The sequence below is a fragment of the Antrostomus carolinensis genome, unplaced genomic scaffold (assembly GCF_000700745.2).
Source record: "Antrostomus carolinensis isolate BGI_N321 unplaced genomic scaffold, ASM70074v2 scaffold37239, whole genome shotgun sequence".
NCBI lineage: Eukaryota > Metazoa > Chordata > Aves > Caprimulgiformes > Caprimulgidae > Antrostomus > Antrostomus carolinensis.
Window position 1 is genome coordinate 9,919 of NW_010339894.1, and position 21,613 is coordinate 31,531.

The window sequence follows — 21,613 nt, forward strand, 5'->3', positions numbered from 1 at the left end:
GGTCGACAGCGGGCTCCAGCCATCTGCCGGGGAGCCATCCTGGCCAAAGCCACACTGCCAGCATCTGCTGGGTGTCAGCCAGGGGGTGACACCAGGACAGCAGTGCTGGCCCATGTCCCCTCGGCTACAGACGGCTGTACAAAGCCACTGGACTCTCCTGCTGCTGAAGGACATCCTAAGCTGATGGCAAGAGGCCGGGGCTGGCTGGCAACAGGCTGGGTGCTGACCTGAGGCAGGGCTGGGTGACACTGCAGGGGAGAGAGGGGCTGCAGGAGGGAGGGCAGGCGCAGGGAGCAGCAGAGGCAGAGCCAAGGGAGCAGCAGTTGCCCAGGGGGATGGTGTAGCGGGGGTCTGGCACTGCTGGGCAAACAGAGAGCAAGGGGCAGGGGTGGTCTGGGCACAGTGTGAGGCATGAGCCCGGCAGTACGGGCATTCACCATTTGCAGGAGTGATCTTTTGCAAAGAGATCTTTTAGGAGATGGTTTACACTCCTAAAACAAGCCCTCCTCCTCAGCAGCGGAACAAAGCTGTCAAGGAACCAGATCGATCCTGAAGACCCCGCAGACTAACGCCACAGTATGAGCCCTCAGTTATTAAGGGGGGGTGGGCAGATGTGACAAGACTGACCCTGTTCCCCCTGCACTGGAACCTGAGGACAAACCCAAGGGAAACATCATGGGTGTGTTCTCTGACATAAAAACAAGCAGCTTTTTTTTCAGGACACAGTACAATAGGTTTGATGATCAGTTTAGGTCTCTTTTATAAGGGACAGCAGGTTTCCATCCAGTGAAGGCAACTAATGAAAGGCACGGGCTGAGTCTCTCCTCACTACAGATCTAGGCAGTATTTCTAGATGAGGTTCCTGACATTTCTGGCACATGAAAGAGCAAGATGAGACTCTAGAAAGCCTTGAGACATGAACAGTACACATACTGTTACAGGTTCACCTGGGTGCTTATGAGTAAGAGAGGTCTTTCTAAAAATACTGCGTGGTACATCATCTTGTTCCTTACCTGATGATTTTTCTCTTTTATATTTTTTAAAACTATTAGAAGAATTTCTGGGAAAAGGCTGATAAAGATCAGGAGAATTATTGCCAGCCACGTGGAAACAGAAGTCAGCATATGGGCAAATACAAAATACATTCTTTGCTGCTTCAAGAAAGGCCTGAAAAAGAAAGGATACAAATAAATTCTGGTTAACATGAACCTCCCAAGGAGGGCAGAATCAAAGGCAGATTCAGATCAAACTATTAGCATTAATGCCTCACTTCCAGATGGGGATTGTTAGAGCCTGCACAGAAACACACCATCCATCCTTCCCCCAATACATGTCCTGCCTTCAGCTGCGCTTCATTTTGGAGGACTGTCCCGTCTCCTTACATGACATATTTTGTATCTTCCACATCTGTTTTATTTTGGGGTGGGGAGGGGTTTGAATTTTGCTACTATCACTGAAAGAGAAATTATTCACCTTCTCAAAAACCAGATCATTTTATTTTAACTTTGGACTTTGCTAGAGCTTCTCGTTTGCTTTTGATGGTGAAAATCCAGAGACTCTCAGTCCCAACAGGTTTTTTGCCTCTTCCTCCCTCCCTTGATGATGGAGGGAAACAGACAGATGTGAAAAATGCCTCATAAATAACTGATGACAAGGATCCCAAAGCAGTTGTCACTTAGCATTAACTTGCATAGCTCAATGTTTTTGAGTTAAACACATCAGTAGAAAACTCCCATCGCAGCATAGAGATCCAGCTAGATCACAGATCTGAATCTGTTGGTTAGGAAGGCTGAAGAGTTAAACAAAGCCTGTGACCCCCAGTTAAAACATTTAAATCAGTTCAACATCTTTAGGAGCAGGTTGCTGGGTCAAGGGTCTAGCCCATAACCCATGGCCCTAGCCCATGGGAAAGCGAAAGTGTACAATGGGAGATGTTGTCTCCTGTGAATGTCAGCACGTACGTCTACTCCAGCACAGGAAACAGAAAACTAAGAATATTTGTAATGTGCTACTGCTTTTGAAAGACATTAAGCCTAAAATCCTGGTCACTCTCAAATCAATGAGAAATTCTTCTCCTGCTCGTATCCAGGATTTTAGCAGCAGGATCTGCACTTTCTCTGCCTATTTCTCCCCTTGAAGCTGCCCCAGAGTGCCGTGTCCTCTTGCTCTGCCTCATCTGTCCTTTCCTTCTATATCACTAGGTTTCCTTTCACCATCAATTTTTCCCTTTCTTTCCTATCCACATGCACAAACAGATCCTTAAATATTTACCCCAGAACCTCCTAATGAAGACAAGAACTTCAGCACTAGAAATGACCCTGTGGGCAGAAAAGCAAAGCACCTCTTGCCAAAGCTGAGCACCTGGATAGCAATGGTCAGGGTATTTATTATCTGCTTTCAGGCTATCCCTTCATCAGGCTGACAGATCTCCTCCAACACATCTCATCATGCAACAGCCCTCTTCCAGCACTGGCTTTTAGTAGGTGTTGGATGGCAATACTATCCCTTCCCTTCCTGGTGGTAGAGGAAGGAGTGTGGTTGCACACACCTTGCCATCCATAAATCTCTGGATAGCTCAACCAAGGGGATGCTGCAGCCACGTCCCCCACAAAGTCAGCACTGGGCATTACTCTAAGAAACCACCACAGAAAGAAGAAAAGATACTTGCCAAATGACTCCTCCCCAAAAGAACGAGAAAAATACATAGAAGGCAAGGGAGCCCCAGATCACAAAGTGGTTCATCCACGTCCAGAATCGGGTATCTAATGCTAGCTGTGTGAATAAAGAAAGACAGAACAGGCATTAGATGCAGACTGTGTTTGATTGTATTTATGGGAAATTTCAGACTGCTTTCACAGTAAGGCTGAAGGTTCTCCAAACAGTCACCTCTCTGCATATGTGTACCAGGGAAAATATTTTCAGTATCTACAGATTGGCACCATGTCAAAAAGGAAACGAGTTTTTAATTGTAACTGACACTTTTTAATAGAATAAATTTGATGCAACCTCTGATGCTACAGGAAAGAAATGTCTAAAGGTGACGGGTACTGTAATTGCCTCCTGCTACCACCTGCTGTCCTGAACCAAACATAAAAGACCTTTTGTAAGGTCATATGCAAATGGTTTGTTCTAGAAAGCTCCCTGAAACAAAGCAGATTTGCTATTATTATTTGACAGATGTGCTTTTGTGATCCCTCTGGTGATTAGCAGTGTCTGAAACAAGGTGGATAGACCCAAGTTCTCTGTTGTTCCACTCCTCTTACTGGAACTGAATGCCAAGGGGTGAAAGCGTGGGGAAACAAAGTCAACCATAATCAACCAGAGTTCTCAAAAGAGGGCAAAAAATGGGAAAATAATTTAACCAAAACATAAACACTTATAGACAAGCACATCCCATGTATATAGACCACAGACTACACAAAGGAGAGTGGTCAAGAAACTACTCAGCAAGTTCTGCCTGTGTGGAAGAAGAGAAGATTTAAGTGTAGGGGGGACATTCACAGAAACTTCATCTTCAACACATTTACTGCACAGGCTGCATCATCTTACACCACAGCACACACACATGCATTGGAAAATGACTGCAGAAACAAGTGACTGAAAAAGAAAGAGGAAGAGCCTAACCTTCAGAGTGACGGTGAACACCAGCACGGTGAAAACAATCGTCCCAAAGGTCCAGTTCCCAAAAACCTGAAAAACACATCACATTGCCACAGGCGTCTCGATCCATCTCCTTGGAGAGGCACAGGAACAAGGATGAGGACAGGGGTGCAAGCAGGGACTGGAGGGGAAGGACAGGATGGAGCGACTGCTACAGGGGACGGATGCTCGGAGAGGCACCGGGCGCCCGCACGACTCGCCACCTACTACACTACCCTGTGCCATGCAGTGCCACGCAGATGGGTGACCCAGAGCTGGGACGGTGACAGGTACAACCTTCTACTAACAGCAATGTCAATCAAGAATACAAGTCATTGGACCACCTCTATTTCATGATTTCTTGGTAATTTATTCAGTTTCTGCTTTCTCACAACACCTCTGCTCATGGTCTCGTTTTAGTCCCATTTGCAGGATGCGCCAATGGGTGTTTTTCCATCTGGATACTAGTGACTACACAGGACAAAGAAAAGCAGATACTGTATATAAATCCAAATGATGGCAACGAATGGGAGGGATGCTTACCCAAGGCTGTCAAGATCTGGATGCATACATTAAAACAGAAAGTGAAATGTAAAAGTTTCCAAAAAAAAATGCAAAAAAATTGAAGTCAATAGGAGTGAAAAAAGGAGTCAAACATACATGGGTATTATGAACAATTGCTGGTAGCAGTTCTTACAGGTGTAAGTGTTTACAAACCAGGACATAACCATGGATCTTTCTTTAGTGCCACACAGACTTGACCTCTCAAGGCATTTGCAGAACATATCAGTGCTTCATGTTTTATTCAAATACAACCAGAAGGGTTATAAATACAGAAAAGCACTGAATCTACAATACAGGGGCTTGTCTACATACAGCTGGGGCCATAAATGTTAGCATTGAAGCAACATGTGCATATACATAAACTTCATTAGCTTTTCTCCAAGCATTAGCTGCTAAAAAAAAAAAAAGCTAAATTATTTTCAAGAGTCACAAGTGATGGTGTGAAGAAGTCTTCCATCAGCTGAGACCTGATAACACACTGTGTACTCCCTTGGGGAGTTCCTGACGCAGCCCAGGCCACCATGTATGGCGGCCGCACTGCACTAACGCTTTGCTGTCTACTCAGTTAATCAGCAAAAAGAAAAAGAAAGGAAAAAGAAAAACATTTCAGTCTTCCCCACCCCACTTTTCTGTGCGAGTTAACTCGGAGCCGCTCCCACACCTCGCTCACATGGCGATGCGAGCGCTTGTCCCAACACAAGAGGCACGAGCAAGCAGACCAGACAGCGAGGAGAAGAACAGCTTGCTCATTCTGAGCAGTGCTAACTTATGCTGGCTTCGAAACGGCAGCAAAACCCCAGCACCAGCCTCCCCCCCACAACGGGAGGAGAGAGCTGAAATCACACCCCAGGAGGAGGTGCAGCATGCAAGCAGCCCTGTGCCACGTCTGAGCCAATAAGCAGCATCTGGTCAAGGTGGGCTAATTCAGTTGCTCAAAACCTGATGAACATGAGCCAAATTTCAGGCAGCAAGCTGGTGGGAAGGACAGACACTGCTCCTGCCCTAGGCCAATGCCTGGGACCACACAGCAGGGTGGAAGAGCCTGTGCAAAGCTCACTGGGTTGGAATAAAGCTGTGTGTAAGACTAGTTTTTTTTTACCTAGTGAGTATAACCAGCTCTGCCCCGTTTCCATGGTGATTTGGAAAATGTTTTATTTCAAGCATTTGCTGCAGAATCACACCATAAGCAAGGCTACACCATCGGACAAGACTCACGACACACCACACAGATCAAGCATGTAGATACTCCCTGCCAGGTGTATAAAAGAGGCAATGCACAAAAGAAACGCTCATCTTTCTCGTTCTTTTTTTGGCAGCCTTACCTTTCCATTATCTTCCAACGAAGAATTTTGAAAAAGAAAATAAACCCCAAAGAAAAACACGAGTCCTTCAAAGGCGCCCAGAAAGGTCCAGTACAGGAATGGCCTCCACTGCAGCATTGCATTATCTGAAACCTTCCTGCCAAGAGACAGAGTAACAAGAACATCACCATCACATTCAGGATGTGCTGCAAAGCCCCGTGAAGCCAGGTGACCAGGGGGCTTTGGAGCAAGCCCTCGCTGTAGGAGACAAGGAGGTAAAACACAAATATCTGCCAGTGTACAGGACAAACAACAGTTGCCATATGCAGCTGCTGGTTATGAGAAATCATAAGAGGTTCAACATATTAATTTGTTTTGTCCTTCTCCTCTAGGTAACTTGGATTAAAATCTAAGCCAGCCCAAGGCAAACAGCTGTAACACTGTCCTGAGCCTCTCCCACAGCCCCTGCACCGCCCCTGGTATGTGACATTAACTGCTGAATTTTAACACCAGGGCAATGCTAAAGAAGAGCCGTATGGGATGCAGCAAATCCGTGCTACATCTCCCTCTTTTTGTTGAATGCATAAACTGCCTCTTTGTGAAAAGCTCTGCAAGTCCTGTTTCTGGAAACATTTTTTTTTTCCCTGCACAGGCTGAAAATAACCTCCTGAATTGTATAGTGGGTGTTTTTAACACAGGGGTTGAAGCAGGAGACTCTTGGCTGAATATAGGATGAGATCTGGCATGGAGGCAGCAGCAAACAGATGCGCTACGGGTAGAGCTCTGCACGCAGAGCACCAGGAGTAGAGAGTGGCCGTCAGGGCAAGAGGGAGTTAAAAAAACCTTCCTGCATCATTATCTTTTCAGATTACTTTAAAATTTGAAGACTGATGGTGGATAAAAGCATATTTATGGCAAAAAAAACAAAAATCTCTATTCCCTTCCTAACTATTAAAGTGATACATCCATTTCAGCAAGTTGCACCTTACAAACCAGTGTGGTGCTGGGCTCCTATAACTGCAATTTCCAAAACAAAACCCCACTGAATCCCGTGCATGGTGATGCAGTGACAATGCTCTAACATTCTGCAGTTTGGGTATGAGTAAGAAGCACGGATAAACCAGACTGTAAGAGGGTTTTATGGCAAGGAGAGAAAATACAACCAACTTCCTCACTGCGAGCTCAGTTTTGCATTCACATTCACGTCCTGCAGCACTGATCGTAAACAGGCTTTGTACAGCACCTCAGACTCAAGATCTGCACTGCAGCAACCCAGCACTGCACACAGCAGAGGCACAGCAGTTGTTCTGCATTCAGCAGCACAAGCAGAGTCGTGAATATTCAACCTAAAGAAATCTGCCTGCACAATTAATCTGTTTTTCCTCAATGGACAGACCCCAGAGATCACACAGCCCCACCAGGTGAACGCACAGGGGTTTGCTGTTACTTGTCTATGCTGCACAATATTCAATTATTAATTTATTTAAAAATACACGTGGTGGCATTTTGCCACAGAAGTGGAGGAACACAGGGATCTAATCAATTATGGAGCTGAGTACTTATTTCAAAAGTACCCATGCCCTTTCCTAGCCTTACAGCCCTTGTGGCACTTGCTGATTTTTCTATACCTAAAGCAACTTTCACACAACTTCCTGCTAATTTCCTTTGCTGTCCTTGCAAAAGGATCACTCCTGGCTCAAGCACAGCTTTGTCACACACACTTCTCCATGGCTGAGGAGCATCATACCATGGTGACAGGGCTTGTGCAGGGCACTAACCAGAGCAGCCCCAACCTGGTCTCTCACCACACAGGGCTGAGCTCAGCTCTGAGCTTACTGCCAGGCAAGGGAACTGGCAACAGCGATGCATGAACAGGGGCTTCCCCAAAAAGGATCTTCCTTAGTCCTTATTGAAGGGCTACACTCAAGCATGTGTGCATGGGCTGGAAGATGGGAAACATCTGTTTCCATGGGAGGTTGGAGCCTCCTCCCATTACAAACAAGGAATGACAGAAAGCAACCAGGAATGCAGAGAAAGGCAGTCTCCAAACTGTCCTTTCTGTGGGCAACGTGGCAGAACTCTAAGCATGTGGATCGAAGAGCAGAGCTCTCCAGTAACAGGCTCTGATACGGTGATTTGGCCTGTGGAGGGGAAGCCACAGGGAAGATATCCATTTAGAACAGCTGAGAAACTACCTGCTTGAGCTGGGCTTCAGGAACATTCCTCTTTCAGAAAATGAATGGATCTTTTTTTCTCCTGAAAGCCAGATCTCCCCTCCATCCATTACACGCTCTGTTGTGTGCTTGACTCATGCTGCCTGGCTCAAAGCTAACGTGAATGAATGCCCTGGCCACACTCACAGCTTTATTTTTCTTCTGGATGAGGAATTACACCTTCAGTTTATTTTTTTTTAGAGAGATACAGCAGTACAATTTGCTAGACTGTTAGAGAGAGTAAGTAAATAGAAACAGGTAGTAAACTGGACATTGCTCAGCTCTAACACAGCAGCAGCAGAGCCAGAAGGGACAGAAACTGCCTTTTCTGCAGTTCATGGCAACCCCATCGCTGACAGGGAACAGGGACACCTGCTCATGCACCAACAAAACGTAAACTGTGGTTAACTAAGTTGTGCAGAGGCTCACCCAGTCCAGTGCTACTCACATATACAGCTGAGGATCTGAGGTCAGCGTGTCAATGTTGATATGCTGCTCCAGGAGGCTGTAAGCCAGGATAGGTAGTGATGTGAAGCAAATGTTGTACATGGTAAGATAAGCAGCATCATACAGTGGCTTAAAAGAGGAAGAAATGGTAAAATGAGATAGAAATTCCACTTTAAAAGCTTCCTTACAAAGAGATTAAAAGTTTCCAGCTCTTGCCTCCGTACATACCCTAGAGATTCATCCCTTTATCACAGTTCATGTGATAGGGGTCACGCTCTGTGCGGTGCCAGGGGAGCCAAGGCACCTGCAGGCTGTGTGGCCAGGACCCTGCTCCCACCACCGCAAAGTTTTGTAACTGGCTGGTCTCATCTCTGGAAAAATGTGATTAAACAGCCCTTATCACAGCTTTTCTGTAGCTGCTCTTGTGCTGCTGTTTCTATTAATACACTTCATGTCTCCTGTGACTCTCTAAAGTCTAGACTGTTTTAAAGGAACTATGGCTTTTTTTTTTTAAAAAAAAGGCAAGTGCTTCTGCCGAGACAAGCAGAGAATTATCTCTTATCATTTACTCTTCCTTACTGTCAGTTTTCAGCCCAAAAAGACACAAAAGCCCCCTAAGTTGACACAAAAGTCAAAGCTCTTGTCTCCAAGCACGTGAGCCCACGTACCCCACAGATCTGTCCTGACACTCACTTGGACTAAGCAAGTCTCCGATGACACTTTTTTTTTTTTTAAGTACTGTCATCAAAGAACAAACTGTTCTTCCTTTTGAGAGACACCTTTAGTGCAGGGAAATGCAGCAGAGGAGAAAAGATCAAGAAGTTTTTGAAAACTTTTTCTCTTAAGAGAAGTAGAAGTAGCAAAATCAGGTGCTGACAAACCAGCTAACCCCTCCTCTTGTTACTTTAGGAAGGTGCCCATTTGTGTTTATGAGTGATGGATGGGAAAGGAAAGAAAACAGATTTATTTATTTTCAGTTAAGGGTCTCAAAAATATTATGCTCCAGATTTAGTGCTGAGCAATGAGGTCAGTTCCTACTGTCCTGAAGAAGGGACAGGACACCAAAAACCAAGTCTCTGCTAGGAAGCCTCATTTTGCCACTTCCTTTTTATCCTGGCTTTACAGACATGCTATTAGAAGTTACCTGCTGTGAGAATCCACAGAAGAACTGGTATAAAAACTGCGGTAAAATGAAGCAAAGGTTCTAGGGAAACAACAGACAAACGGTTAGCAAGGAAGTGCTTGATTTCTCAATCTAAATACAAATAATTTTTCTTGTCACCAGACATTAGGGTCTGTTATTACAATATCAGACAAGTTAGGGTACTGTTTGCTACCAAGCACAAAACCAATCCAATGAGCTCTTAGTATCTGCAGAATACACTGGAAGAAAGTCATGCCCACATTCCCCTGTGAGCACTGTTTTCAGTTGACATGCACATGGCAGAGACCCAGCCTGTTCTAGGGAAGGAAGACAGAGCTACAGAATATCCTATGCTTTTTTTTTTCCTCTTTACTATTTTTTCTAGTGTCAAAGAAAGCCATAGCATAAAAAAAACAAGCAAGTTGCACACACACACACATTCTTACCTTATAGAAGAAATACTGTACAAGGTGTGCTATTCTCACATAATATAAATGCCCATGTGCTAGTAGCAATTTTCTTAAATGTTTAAACTTTGGCACAGCGTAGTCGCTGTTTCTGGAAGCCTGCCGTCCTTCTTTGCCTTTTATACCTGGAGACAGAAGTGTGGCAAGGGGTTAATCCTTAAGGGACTGGGATCTGGACCAATGCTTTAGCAAGGGGTTAATCCCTAAGGGACTGGGATCTGGACCAATGCTTTAGCAAGGGGTTAATCCCTAAGGGACTGGGATCTGGACCAACACTACCCAGTAGGTTTGTTCGTATCACTCAGTGTCTCAAGGCATGACAAAGGCCATATTTTCCCCCCTTGAGTGCCCCAGGAGAACAAAACACTAACGTGCTGCAAGACTCAGTATGGTTTTGGCTCCACACTCAGACTTGCCTCTGGAGTTTTTAAGCTATATTTAGGTTGCTTTCTAAGTTCCTGTGTAAGAGTGTGATGAAGAGTATCTAAGCAAACCTGATAAAAGATAAGGAATTGGTTTCCCCATGGGCTTGCCTGCATCTCACACAGCCTAGTTATTTCATGGCAGATTCTCAGCCTCGCAAGACATCCCCGCAGAGCAGAGCTCAAGAAAGACAGTTTTGTTCACTTAAAAGCCACATCCAAACCAACTGCACTGGGACTCCATTCATTAGAGGGCACCACAGCATTTCCAACAGCCCCAAATAAAGAGGTTGCCCTTTCTCTTCCATCGACCTTTCTTTTAGCAGCATTACAAAAATCTCCAGTATTTCCCGTATCTCTGACACCAATCTACAGAAATGAGGGTAGTTTCCAGCCTGACGTCAGTCACACAGACAGGGCAGACACAACATAACCGAGCATCAGCCCCTGGGAAACACATGCAGGTCCCCAGTGCTGAGTTACGAGCAGCTGCAACCAGAGAGCCCTCATAAAGTCTGATACTGTCACTGCACTGCCTTTGAAAAATCACCCATTAGTTTGCTACTTGTGCCTTTTTTTTTCCCCTGACTAGCAAACAACCTTTACCACCTTGAATTTGGCCACAGTGTTTTTGAACACAATATGCAGTTTATCACTGATAAAGAGAGTGGTACTGTCAAAGGTGAGCAGCATATGATGATCTCAAGCATTTACCTGGATTCAAATCCTGGGTCCAAAGAAAGCAACAGCAGACTTTCTGCATTTTTCAGTGGGATCAGTTTAGCCATGTGCAATAGAAACATGGCCTGTGCCTCAACAGTGAATCTCAGCGACAGAATACAGGTCTTAGGTGTCAGATGGGTGTTATAAGGGGTCTTACCTATTCCAACATGTGCTTCCAAAATCATGCTGACATCATTTGCACCATCCCCTATGGAGAGCGTTATCGGGCTCCCTTTCGTGTTCTTCACCATTCGCACAATCTAAGAAATTTTTAAAAAGGTTAGCAGCAGAAACCAAGAATTCAGTAAAAATCTGCCCCACTTGCAAGAGCCCCCAAGGACAAGTAGCTGGGCTTTTACAGCAGCAAAATAATGCCTGGAGAGTTCAGATTAATAAAACTCCTCATTACTTCCTTCACAGTCACCAGCCAGTGCCAAAGCCAAGATCCAGCTGCTCAGGGCTGAAGGACAGTATTTAAAAACAAATCACAGGCAGCAGCATCCCATCCTTCCCTTCTGACAGACCCTCCTCTCACAAAGATGGGACCTCCCAGGCACTTCACAGGGCAGGAAATCCTCCCATGATGCAGAAACACACCACTCAGCCAGGCTGGATACAATCAGCTGGTGTGAGGAAGTCAGACTCCACTTGACAGATTTGGAAAGGGAAAAAAAAAACAAATGAGGTTTTTGTTTATTTCTAATTGGTTTGGCCTTGTGGCTTCCTGTAAGCATATTAAACAAAGTTTTTACATTCGTATTTGAAAGACTGGTGTGCTTCCATCACACTCTGAAGCTCAGACAAGGCTTACAAGGAGCCTGGAGAAGTCCTAGCTGATTAAGACAATCAGGTGAAGTCCCAGACGATGGATTTGAAGTGCATCACATCACCTAACGGTGTGTTTCAGATAGTTAAAAGTAAATACCTGTGCCTTCTGCAAAGGAGCCATCCGGCAGCAGAGGACTGCAGTACACTTCAGGCAGATTTGCAGAAATATGTTTTTGTAATTACTAGAACTGGAGTCCTGAGAAGGGTTGAGTATCAGCGACAGCGTCGAGCCATCTATGATCAGGCCATACTCTTGACTCAACGTCCAGCTTCTGGGACACAACAAGAAACACACTTGAAATAAAATCAGACTTTAAGAAGTCAATCTAGCTGCTTGCATCATCTTAGTGGAAAAGAAATTGCTTCGGTATTAATCTTCTTCCCATCCCTTTTAGGGGGCTTAGCAGTCTTAAAAAGCTTGAGTTTAACTAAGGGAACAGTATAATTAAGTTCAAAACCAAGTAATATTAGAGATGATGAGCAAAGCGAAGGAGCCAGACGCAGTGTCTGCAAGCAGCCAGTCCCCCAGGCCACAACAGGGCCCTATTTCTCTAAAAATTTTGCATCTTTATCCAAAGTGTGCATGGGCTGTGTCCTCTTGCTGCTCACTTACCTCTTCAGGCCTCCCCGGTTTTTGGGAACATCCTGAATCAGCTTTTTATGATACTCCATCAGCAGCTCATGGAGCCGATCCTCCTTTCTGTCGCTCTCACCAACCGTTTTTGCCGTCAGCTCCAGCAGCTCGGTGCTGGTCTGGAAGAGCCTGCAGGCGTAGCAGGTGGATTTGGCAGTTTCCATCTTGTCTCCTGTCAGCACCCAAACCTTCATGCCAGCGGCGTGCAGAGCTTCGATCGTCTCTGCCGACTGCTCCTGCAGCCTGCAAGCAGAAGCAAAACTCCCTTCTCAGGTCAGCCCACACTTAATCCATAAAATCCTTATTTTGCAGGTAGGAAATATCAGCTCAAGTTAATTGATTTTCCCCATGCTGAAGAGACCACAGGAATAAGGATTAGAAGTCAGCAATCCCAATTTTTTATTTGCAGGAAAAAAAATCAACTCTTTATATTGTGAGACCCAAGAGTCAAGAGCAAGAGTTTATTGACACATGCAGTTACTATAACTGCATGTGAAACTGATTTTGTTTTGATGTGCAAATTAACTTTGTGTACTCAATTCACTCTCTAGCAGTGCTAGTACTTCTGTAGTTTCATTAATAAATCCCAATTCCTACTACACCAGCTAATTTTAGCAACTAGGGCACTGTTGTAATGGCTTGTGCCACAGAGTAATTAATTGGCCCGGACACATCCAGCATCTGCCTGGCTGCTCAGTTCCACCACAGTGAGTCAGGACCATGTGGTGTTAGTGGTGGTGGTCACCTCTTTACCTGTCTTCTACAGCAGTAGCTCCAATCAAGTGCATGTCTGCTTCTGTGTCTTCAAAAACCTTTGCCATCTTTTCCTCCCTGTCCTGCAGAGCCATCTTAGCTTCATTAAGTTGTCTGTCAATTTTGTTGTATTCCTTCTGAGTTAGTTCTTTGAATGCCACGCAGAGCGTTCGGTAACCATCCTGGTAGGGTAAGGGAAAGAAAAAGTGAACAAGTGCCCTAAAAACAGATTTTCTACAGCTCCTCACTTTAGGGTTAGTGGTTTTCTCCACCATCAGTACTGAGAGCAATGACAATTCATTGGCTTAAGTCAAAAGACCAGTTTATCTGTGTTTACACAGTAACTTCTTCCCATCAGAGTAACTGTGATTACGCTTATTATGTGCGCATGATATTTCAGAGAGACAGCAAAGGAAGGTCCAAAGCCAAGAGTGCGCATCCAGCAGAGAGAGAGCAGGGACTGGGTGCCCAAAAAATGGGACCAGGCACTTCTCCCACCAGACAAAACAGCCTGCTATTGTTATTTCTATTTTTAACATGCTTGGGAGATGCTTGGATGCAACTGTGGTGGGGACCATATAAGTATATCAAAAGTCAAATAAAGGTGTAAGCCAAAGAAACAGAAAAGGAAAGAAGCCTGACTTCAAAACAATGTGAACTGACACTCAGATTTTCAACACTTCCCTCCAAAGCAAGGTCACATCCCTATTTTTGGAATAAGGCTTTCCTGACCCCAGGAGCCAGCCAAATTCCATCCACGTGCTCACCATAGCATTGCGGTCCACATGGACTTTTGTTTGTTGGATTTCTTCTTGCTGCACCCTTGGAAAAATAGAGGAGTCTGCTCCTTTACAGAAGAGAAGCAACTTTCCTAAAAGCAAATTATAAATAGTATATAGCATTCACAAGCTGTAGAAAGATTTAACAGCTTCAAGAGCCAGCAAACGACACAGAGGGAGGAAATCTGGCAGGACTAAAGAAGGAACTGCTAGAAGCCCAGCTGCCTCCCAAAAGTGGCCTTACACTAACCTGTGCAAAACCTTGTCTGACCTCAGGCGAGGACATCAGGTGTCCCTACCTGCCTCAGTGAGCTTTCTGCAACAGGCTGGACAAAGCAGCTTATTTTTCCCTATTTAGAAGTCTTGGCAAGGGAGTAAAACCAACAACCCATACTTTACAGGACTGACATTTGAGAAGAATGGTGACCTCTGAATTTTTGTGTAACCTGTATCACCCCCTCTGTACTTCCAGGCTGGAACAAGGCAAGCAGGGAGCTCTCCATGGGTCACTGTCCCCATCCCTGTCCCCTCCCCTTATCTTCTGCTGGTCTCCAACAGCTGTTATGGACAAAATTAACTATATCAACCAGATTCAGTACCCAGAATTTAATTAGACCAGCTTAGAAAACCTAACAGCTTAGCCTCTCTGGGTTACAGGAATAAAGAGGATGTGTTTTGTATTTGTGCACATGTGCACACACGTATGGGAGTCCAGAAATGCATTTTAACTGTACCCGTGGTGGTTCTCACAATGACACTCATACGGCGACGGACAGGATCAAAGTTCAACACATGGAGAAGCTGGTACCTTTAAAAAAAAAAAAAAAAAAAAGGAGCTTAGACTCAGTAAGAAAAAAATAACAATTTAAGCCAGAAAATCACTAACAACGAGCTGCAGAAATCAATACACCCTACAAGTGGCAGCACCCACTGGGCAATGTACTTTTTACAGCTACTGCACAAGAAAATGGAGTAAAAAAACGTGCAGTGCTTCTCTGAGCATGAAGCTGAGGGTGCAGGTGCCCACCAGCACACCAAGCCCCAAGCTGGGCAGCAGCTCAGCAGGCAGAGACGTCGGCTCTGGGGAACAAGAAGTGAAACCTGCTTGTGAAGACAAGTTCTCAGGGAATGCTGGGATTAGGTCAGTGATTCTCAGATGTCCCATGAGCTGTGAGCACAGGGTACCATCTAATTATTTTCAGCTTGGGAGGGGAAAAAAGTTACAGGAAGGGAGCCAAATAACACAGTTTAGGCTTAGAATATCCCACTGTGAGACTCAGCCACTGTGCATAAGGTCAGCAACCACTCCATGAATCCCATGAGCTGTCTGCGCAGCTGGGCATGGATGAAGGACACATGCAAGGACTGCAGGCACTAAAGGGACCTGAATTTCAACATCATTAAAACCACTGCAGATTTCTGCAAGCAAGCCTGCCAGCCTGCACAAAACAGCTTTGACCTTGCCATGTTGACCATGTTGCCCAAACTCAACCCAGCCAGGCAGGAGCCAGCACAGCATGAGGAGCCCTGTTCTCAGCAGCCCCTACAGCACTTACATTTCAGTTTCATTCTTTTGGTTTCGTATTTTCATGAAATCATTTTCAAGTCCTAGAAAAGTGAAACCATACCTGTCAATAAACAAAAGGACAGAACAACATTGAAAACACCCATTGGCACATACTATACATTAACAATGTTCACGTTTCACCTTCTGTTCTGCAGGAGAGAGCAAAGAAGTTAATAAGCCTGAGCTAATAAGCTTGGCTGGATGTTTTCTTGCTCCATGCAGAGCCTGCTATGATGTTCTGGCACCACTTCCATGACCTGGAGAGGTAGGCACTGCAGCACACAGATGCTGAGAGCCTCTGGATACGGTCCCCTGGGTCTCTGGCACATTTACAAGCCGTGAACAAGCATATACAGCTGCAACAGCCTTTGTCTAAAACATAGAATCATAGAATGGTTTGGGTTGGAGGGGATCTTAAAGATCCCATGGGCAAGGACACCTTCCACTAGACCATGTTGCTCAAAGCCCCATCCAACCTGACCTTGAGCATCTTTATCAGTATTCAAATGTGGGTTTGACAGAAGTAACCCATCCTATTATTTCACCAGCACATGCCAAGGAAGCAATTTGGCTGCAATGTGTAGACGGTAACTGGTCTCCATTTCTTGGGGATAAAAACACATGGCCCTGGGGGCTCCAGCAAAGGAGCCTCTGCCCCAGCCAGACACTGCAGCACCTTGGGGCTGCTCTCAGCAGTGAATGCAAACCACAGCCTCTGAGGAGCTGCTCAGGGAAGACCCATTGCAGAGTATCCCTCTTACAGAGAGCTCATTTAAACACACAGGCTCGTGTGCCTTCACAGGGCTGTGGGACAGGCCCAGCACTGGCATCACAACATGATTCTCAGAGAGCACCGCAGTCTTGACCAGGGTTTACTGCCTTCAGATAGCCCTCAGCTCCCTCCCACCAGAGAGAGAATTAAAAACCCCAACATCTTCATATTCTTACTTTTCTGCGCCTTTCACCAAAGCGATTTCATCTGGGGAAGAGGAGATATAGGTGTATTTGCGTTCTGGATGTCCTATCAGCCCATCCACTTGGTCTGCTTCCTTGATCTGCACAGTGTGGCACAGGCATAGGGCTCGCAGGAACAGCTCTTCACGGCTCTGGGTAGAAGGTATGGAGGGCTCATTACCAGCTTAATGCTGAGCACTGAGCCCACATCACAGCACTTGGCTGTGATTTTAGGGCATGCATATTTTAAAGCCAAAAAAGCCAACACTCCCTGCCAGCTTCTGCTGTATTTACCCAGCCAGGAGCTGACCACAAAACCCTAACAGTCATCAACACGCAGATTTCTTACCTTTTCTGCTTTGCCATAATATTTTAGGGGTCCATCGGTCTGAGAGAAGCCATCCACCTCTGAAATGCAGTCTTTGTACTTGTGCCCATCTATGCAGCACTCGATGAACTCCATGCTGTTCTCAGTCAGGGTCCCAGTTTTGTCTGTGAAGACGTACTCCACCTAGAAGCAAGCAGGCAGGCTGCCCCACTGCACCCCCAGACACACGTGCCAGGGAAGGAGACCCCCAGAAACAAAGAGGTTGGGGCATTTTAGTGCGTCTGTGCCAATGCTGGGGAGTGCTTTGCTGCTCCTAACCTGGCCACAAAAGAGACACAGGTGTCCCATTGGGGTTACACCGCTGTGTAGTTTTACTACTTTGGTCCTTAGAGCAGGTCCTTTGTTTTTCAGCCTGTTGCATGGGTGGCAGTACACAGATCCTAAAGATTTAAAATCTCTTTTCAGGCTCTTAATTTTCTGCCATCCTCTTTATTGGGTCTTTTGCTATAACTCCTAATACTTATATAGCTGCTGCAGGTCTGCTGCCTCCTTTGGGGGATCTTCATTTTGTTGCTGTATTTAAATTACTCCAAGTTTTGTTTGGGGTTGTTTTTTTTTTGAAGCAAAATAAAAGGCAGGAGGCACTATTCCTGCCCTACACTGTCTCTCCTGGTATAAATAAGAAAGGGAAGCCTGAACTACTTACCCCAGCAAAGCCAGCAGCAGTGTGGCTGCATGCACATTTGCACACCCAGAAAGACAAGTGGGCAGATATTTTTATTAATCCTCAAAGAGGCAGAGGATTTTTAATTTTTAATTGAAGCAGTGAAAGCCAACCACCCTGACACACAGAGTGCTGTGCCTGATATTCCCCAATATGGAAACAATTGGCATGACCCAATTCCTGCTCTTTCATGCACTATTTATAACCTTATCCGTTTCGCAGAGCAAGTAGAATCACATTAAATGGCAAGTGCCACCAAACCAGATGAAGCTCTGCCCTGAGGGGACCACAAGTGACTTGCCACAACAAGGTTTCCTATCTGGGAGGACATTTTTGTCCACATTTTCATCTAAGCAGATGCACACAGTGCACGTTCTGACCTGACCAAGCTCTTCGTTCAGATCCGAGGTGTTCACCAACGCCCCCTCTTTTATTTCTTCATCGTACATCTCCTTGTCCCAAGAGATGAAAAAGGAGCCCAAGAACTTCTGCATCTCTACTGTAACGTACATGGAGACTGGGATAATAAAATTGAAGAGAACCATAAATGACAAGAAGTCCGTGAACATCTGCAGGACCTGCAATGGAAAGAGAAGATGCAATCTGTACCTGTCAGGGATAACTCAGAGGCAGTTTACCACAAGACTTCTGGGGTTTTAGGCAGCTTTTCTTCTAAGGTTAAATAGGAAAAAACAACATGAAAATGAACACAGCCAAGATACAGGACCAAACTCCATTGTCCTTTGATTCATAAAATCTCACTGTCTTCTGCAGATCTACAAGGATATAATACAAGAGCATATCTCACTGCTTCACAGTGACCAAAATGATGGTTTATTCGTGTATATTCCTCTTAAGAATATAGTGCTACAGGCTTATTCTGATCTCAAGTAACTAGAAACAAGAAGTAAGTGGTTTGAGACCAGTCAAGCGATGGTGAGGGTATAACTGACACAGAGACATCCCTATAAGTCCTACTCAATAATCCATCAAATAACCAATTTCTGCACACTCACACTCATTTTTTCAGGCTTGACTGCCTATGTCTTGGCAAGTTTCAGAAGTTGGTTGACATGCCCTCAATCTAAGTTTATCTACTTAAAGCTGAAAGATAGCTCAAGTTCAGATAAGGATCCAGGTTAAATCAGCTCCTGCATTTATATAATATATAGTATTTATTTATGCTTTGCCCTGCTCCACACAAGCTTTGCCATGCACAAGCACGAGAGAGGCAGGAAAAAAAGTGCAAACAGGAGAGCCCAAAGGAAACGACAGCACTTCCAGTGAGCAAACAGGACTCACAGGGCTGGCAGCAGACACTATCTGATTAAATAAAAATGTCAGGATAAATAAAGCTGGAGGAGGTGCTGAAATACAAATCCACTTACCTTGAACGTCTCTCTTTCCTTTTTAGTCTTTTCGTTGTACCAAGGCTCATCGTTAAATGGATTACTCTGCCAGACATACTTCAGAGTCGTGCACACAGTAGCCTTGCTCAATAGGATGCACAAATACACTATCAAGAAAGCGTTGATAGATCTGAAAAACAGGTTTCTTTTTTAAATTCTTGCAGCTATGTTTATAGAGAAAATCATGCAAAAAAGCAGGAACAAGACTTCCTTGCTCCTACCCCAAGAACAGTATTACAGAACAAGTGCTTTCGACAGTGCTGATATTCTGGGTCAGTTCATATATTTTAACATTTCTTAATTTTGTTTTTAAATAAAAAAAGCAATTAAATGATGCAGCTTTTTAAAAGATCAAATATACAGATGTTCTAAGCAATCAGAGAGCATCTGAAACAAAAGACAGCAGCTTAGGGGATTATTTCTGTATAAATCACCCATGGAAAAAAAATACCAACAGCTTTTACTGATTTTTTGCTGACTACAAATACTCACTTTTCTACAGCAGATCGTTTCTGAGATTTCCCTTGGTAGTTCAAAGCCATTTTCGTTTCCATTCCCGTATAGACTGCAACTCCTACAGGGTATTAAAGCAGGGCTCGTAAGAGACTCGCAGCCCAGGAGGAATCCAGCTTGCACTCAGCCATAAGGGGCATTGGTGTTGACATGAAACTCGAATCCCAGTTGAAGAAAGAAGCATTACCCAAGAACTCTTCAGCTACAGAAACCTCTAAGGCTGCTAAGTAACGTAACTGCATATATCCCAGAGCACTGAGCAGGAGCCTACGGATCATATACACAGTCAGAAAAAACACCAGTCTTCCATATCAGCTATGACCTTCCATCACTAGTGTCTGGGACTGTGATTCTAACACATTTTCAGCAAAGGATTTGGGAACAACTCCCTGCTCTTCACATCTCAAGCAAAAAGAAAAGCTTGGTCAGGTGTATTAACACAACGTGCAGATAGAACCAGTATCTCCCCATTTCACTCTGTCAACTTTGCAACGAGCTTATATACTGAATGAAACTGTAGAGCCCAGGCAGACAGGTTGTAGAGAAGTATTTTCCCTCTCTAGATTTAGTGATGAGCACCTACACTTGTCATTATTTCTCAGAATTATTTAAGTAATAATAATAGTAACAACAAAAAAACTGTTCACCATAAATCTTCTTGGTATTTTTGAGGGTAGCACCTTTCAGCAACAAGTTTTCAGGACCCAAAGACCTAAATGTAAAAGAAGTTATAACATTACATCACTCAAAGAACATTCAAAGCACTTCAGCATTTAGATCCAGAGATAGATTATAAAGCGAAACAGATGTCCTTTAGATCCGATTACTAGATTTGGACTTTAAATCTGGCATCACTTGAGTTTGGTTTTCTTTTTATATATGTACATTTCCATTTCATCTTACACAGACTATTCCTGGTGCTCAAAGTTCCAAATTTAATGGGGGGATTCTCAGTAAGGCTTTTGAGGAATAAGTGCAAAATGTTCAGATCTAATACGTTATAGTACTTACAGAAGAACCTGATTTTAAAAGCATCAAAAACCTGTCCATTCCAGCACAGTCAATTAATGGCACCAAAGTCAATGGCTTATTTTGATCTCATTTGTGTTTTTACTGCTCTTTAAAAACCCCACTCATGACCTTCTCTTGCTTCTAGGGTCACAGTAGATCCACACAGCCAGCACCACGCTGGTGACAGTCGTTGGTTTATATGACTTAGATGTTCCTTGCTTATTTTTTCCCAAAACACTCTGATGTTTAAGTTTCTGCCTTCCCTCAAATAACAGTATTTTGCAATTGCCTGGTAAATTTGTTCCCCATCAGCAGCAGAGGATGTTACCAGGCGGTCCTGCACTGCTTCCCCAAGGGGGGCTTAAACAAATCACAGGGTGGCAGAAAAACCTAAGTGGAGAGGTTAACATCAGACCCCCGCCTTAATAATTAAATACTTCGAACAGTTAAACAAAAACAACCATTCCCTAATGATAATAGAATCACAGAATGTTCTGGGTTGGAAGGGATCTTAAAGATCATCCAGTTCCAACTCACGGCTAGGGGCAGGGACCCCTTCCACTAGACCAGGTTGCTCAAAGCCTCATCCAACCTGGACCTTGAATACTTCCAGGGAGGAGCAGCCACAGCTTCTCTGGGCAATCTGGGCCAGTGTCTCACCACCCTCACAGGAAAGAATTTCTTCCTAATTTCATCTAAATCTAGCCTCTTGCAGTTTAAAACTGAATGATGGTAGCACGAGTTCACATCCTTGACATCAGACGTAGATGCCCAACATCTCTGAGGGCCAGCGAGATAACTGCAAGACCAACCTGGCTACTGGCTCTTGGTTGCTTCTGTAGATGATAATTCTTCCAACAAATCTGCAATAAAAATATGAGAAACTTGTATTACAAACACATTATAAAGAGCTACTACAAACATATTTGACAGGAGATGGAATCAAACATGTAACTAAGGTATTTGGGAGTTCAGCGCTTCAAGGTGGCTGCACTTGGGACAGGGAGAAGCTATGTACCCCCCACGGTTGGGGTCCCCACAGCTGCCACCCACCAGCGGGCCAGCAGTACTGACTGTGCCTACGTACCCCAGCACATCCCCATTACAGACTGCAACTCATCCCAGTAAGCCTCCTTCAAGGGATTTAACCACAAAGATCACTTACTCCTGGAAGTCATTCAGCCCAATACATT

The 21,613-nt window shown here is 44.6% G+C and overlaps 1 protein-coding gene across 1 annotated transcript in view; it reads right to left on the reverse strand.

Annotated features, from left to right (window-relative positions):
• ATP11C (ATPase phospholipid transporting 11C (ATP11C blood group)) overlaps positions 1-21,613 on the reverse strand; it is a 42,206-nt gene that overhangs the window by 3,769 nt on the left and 16,824 nt on the right. The window contains 21 exon segments of the mRNA XM_029086985.1: positions 1,014-1,167; positions 2,669-2,772; positions 3,625-3,690; positions 5,526-5,661; positions 8,166-8,293; positions 9,309-9,368; positions 9,755-9,900; positions 11,078-11,180; positions 11,846-12,020; positions 12,362-12,625; positions 13,136-13,317; positions 13,903-14,006; positions 14,649-14,722; positions 15,471-15,542; positions 16,430-16,587; positions 16,785-16,946; positions 17,868-18,065; positions 18,876-19,026; positions 19,389-19,470; positions 20,057-20,121; positions 21,233-21,283. Of these exon segments, the coding sequence (XP_028942818.1) occupies positions 1,014-1,167; positions 2,669-2,772; positions 3,625-3,690; positions 5,526-5,661; positions 8,166-8,293; positions 9,309-9,368; positions 9,755-9,900; positions 11,078-11,180; positions 11,846-12,020; positions 12,362-12,625; positions 13,136-13,317; positions 13,903-14,006; positions 14,649-14,722; positions 15,471-15,542; positions 16,430-16,587; positions 16,785-16,946; positions 17,868-18,065; positions 18,876-19,026; positions 19,389-19,470; positions 20,057-20,121; positions 21,233-21,283 (2,635 nt within the window).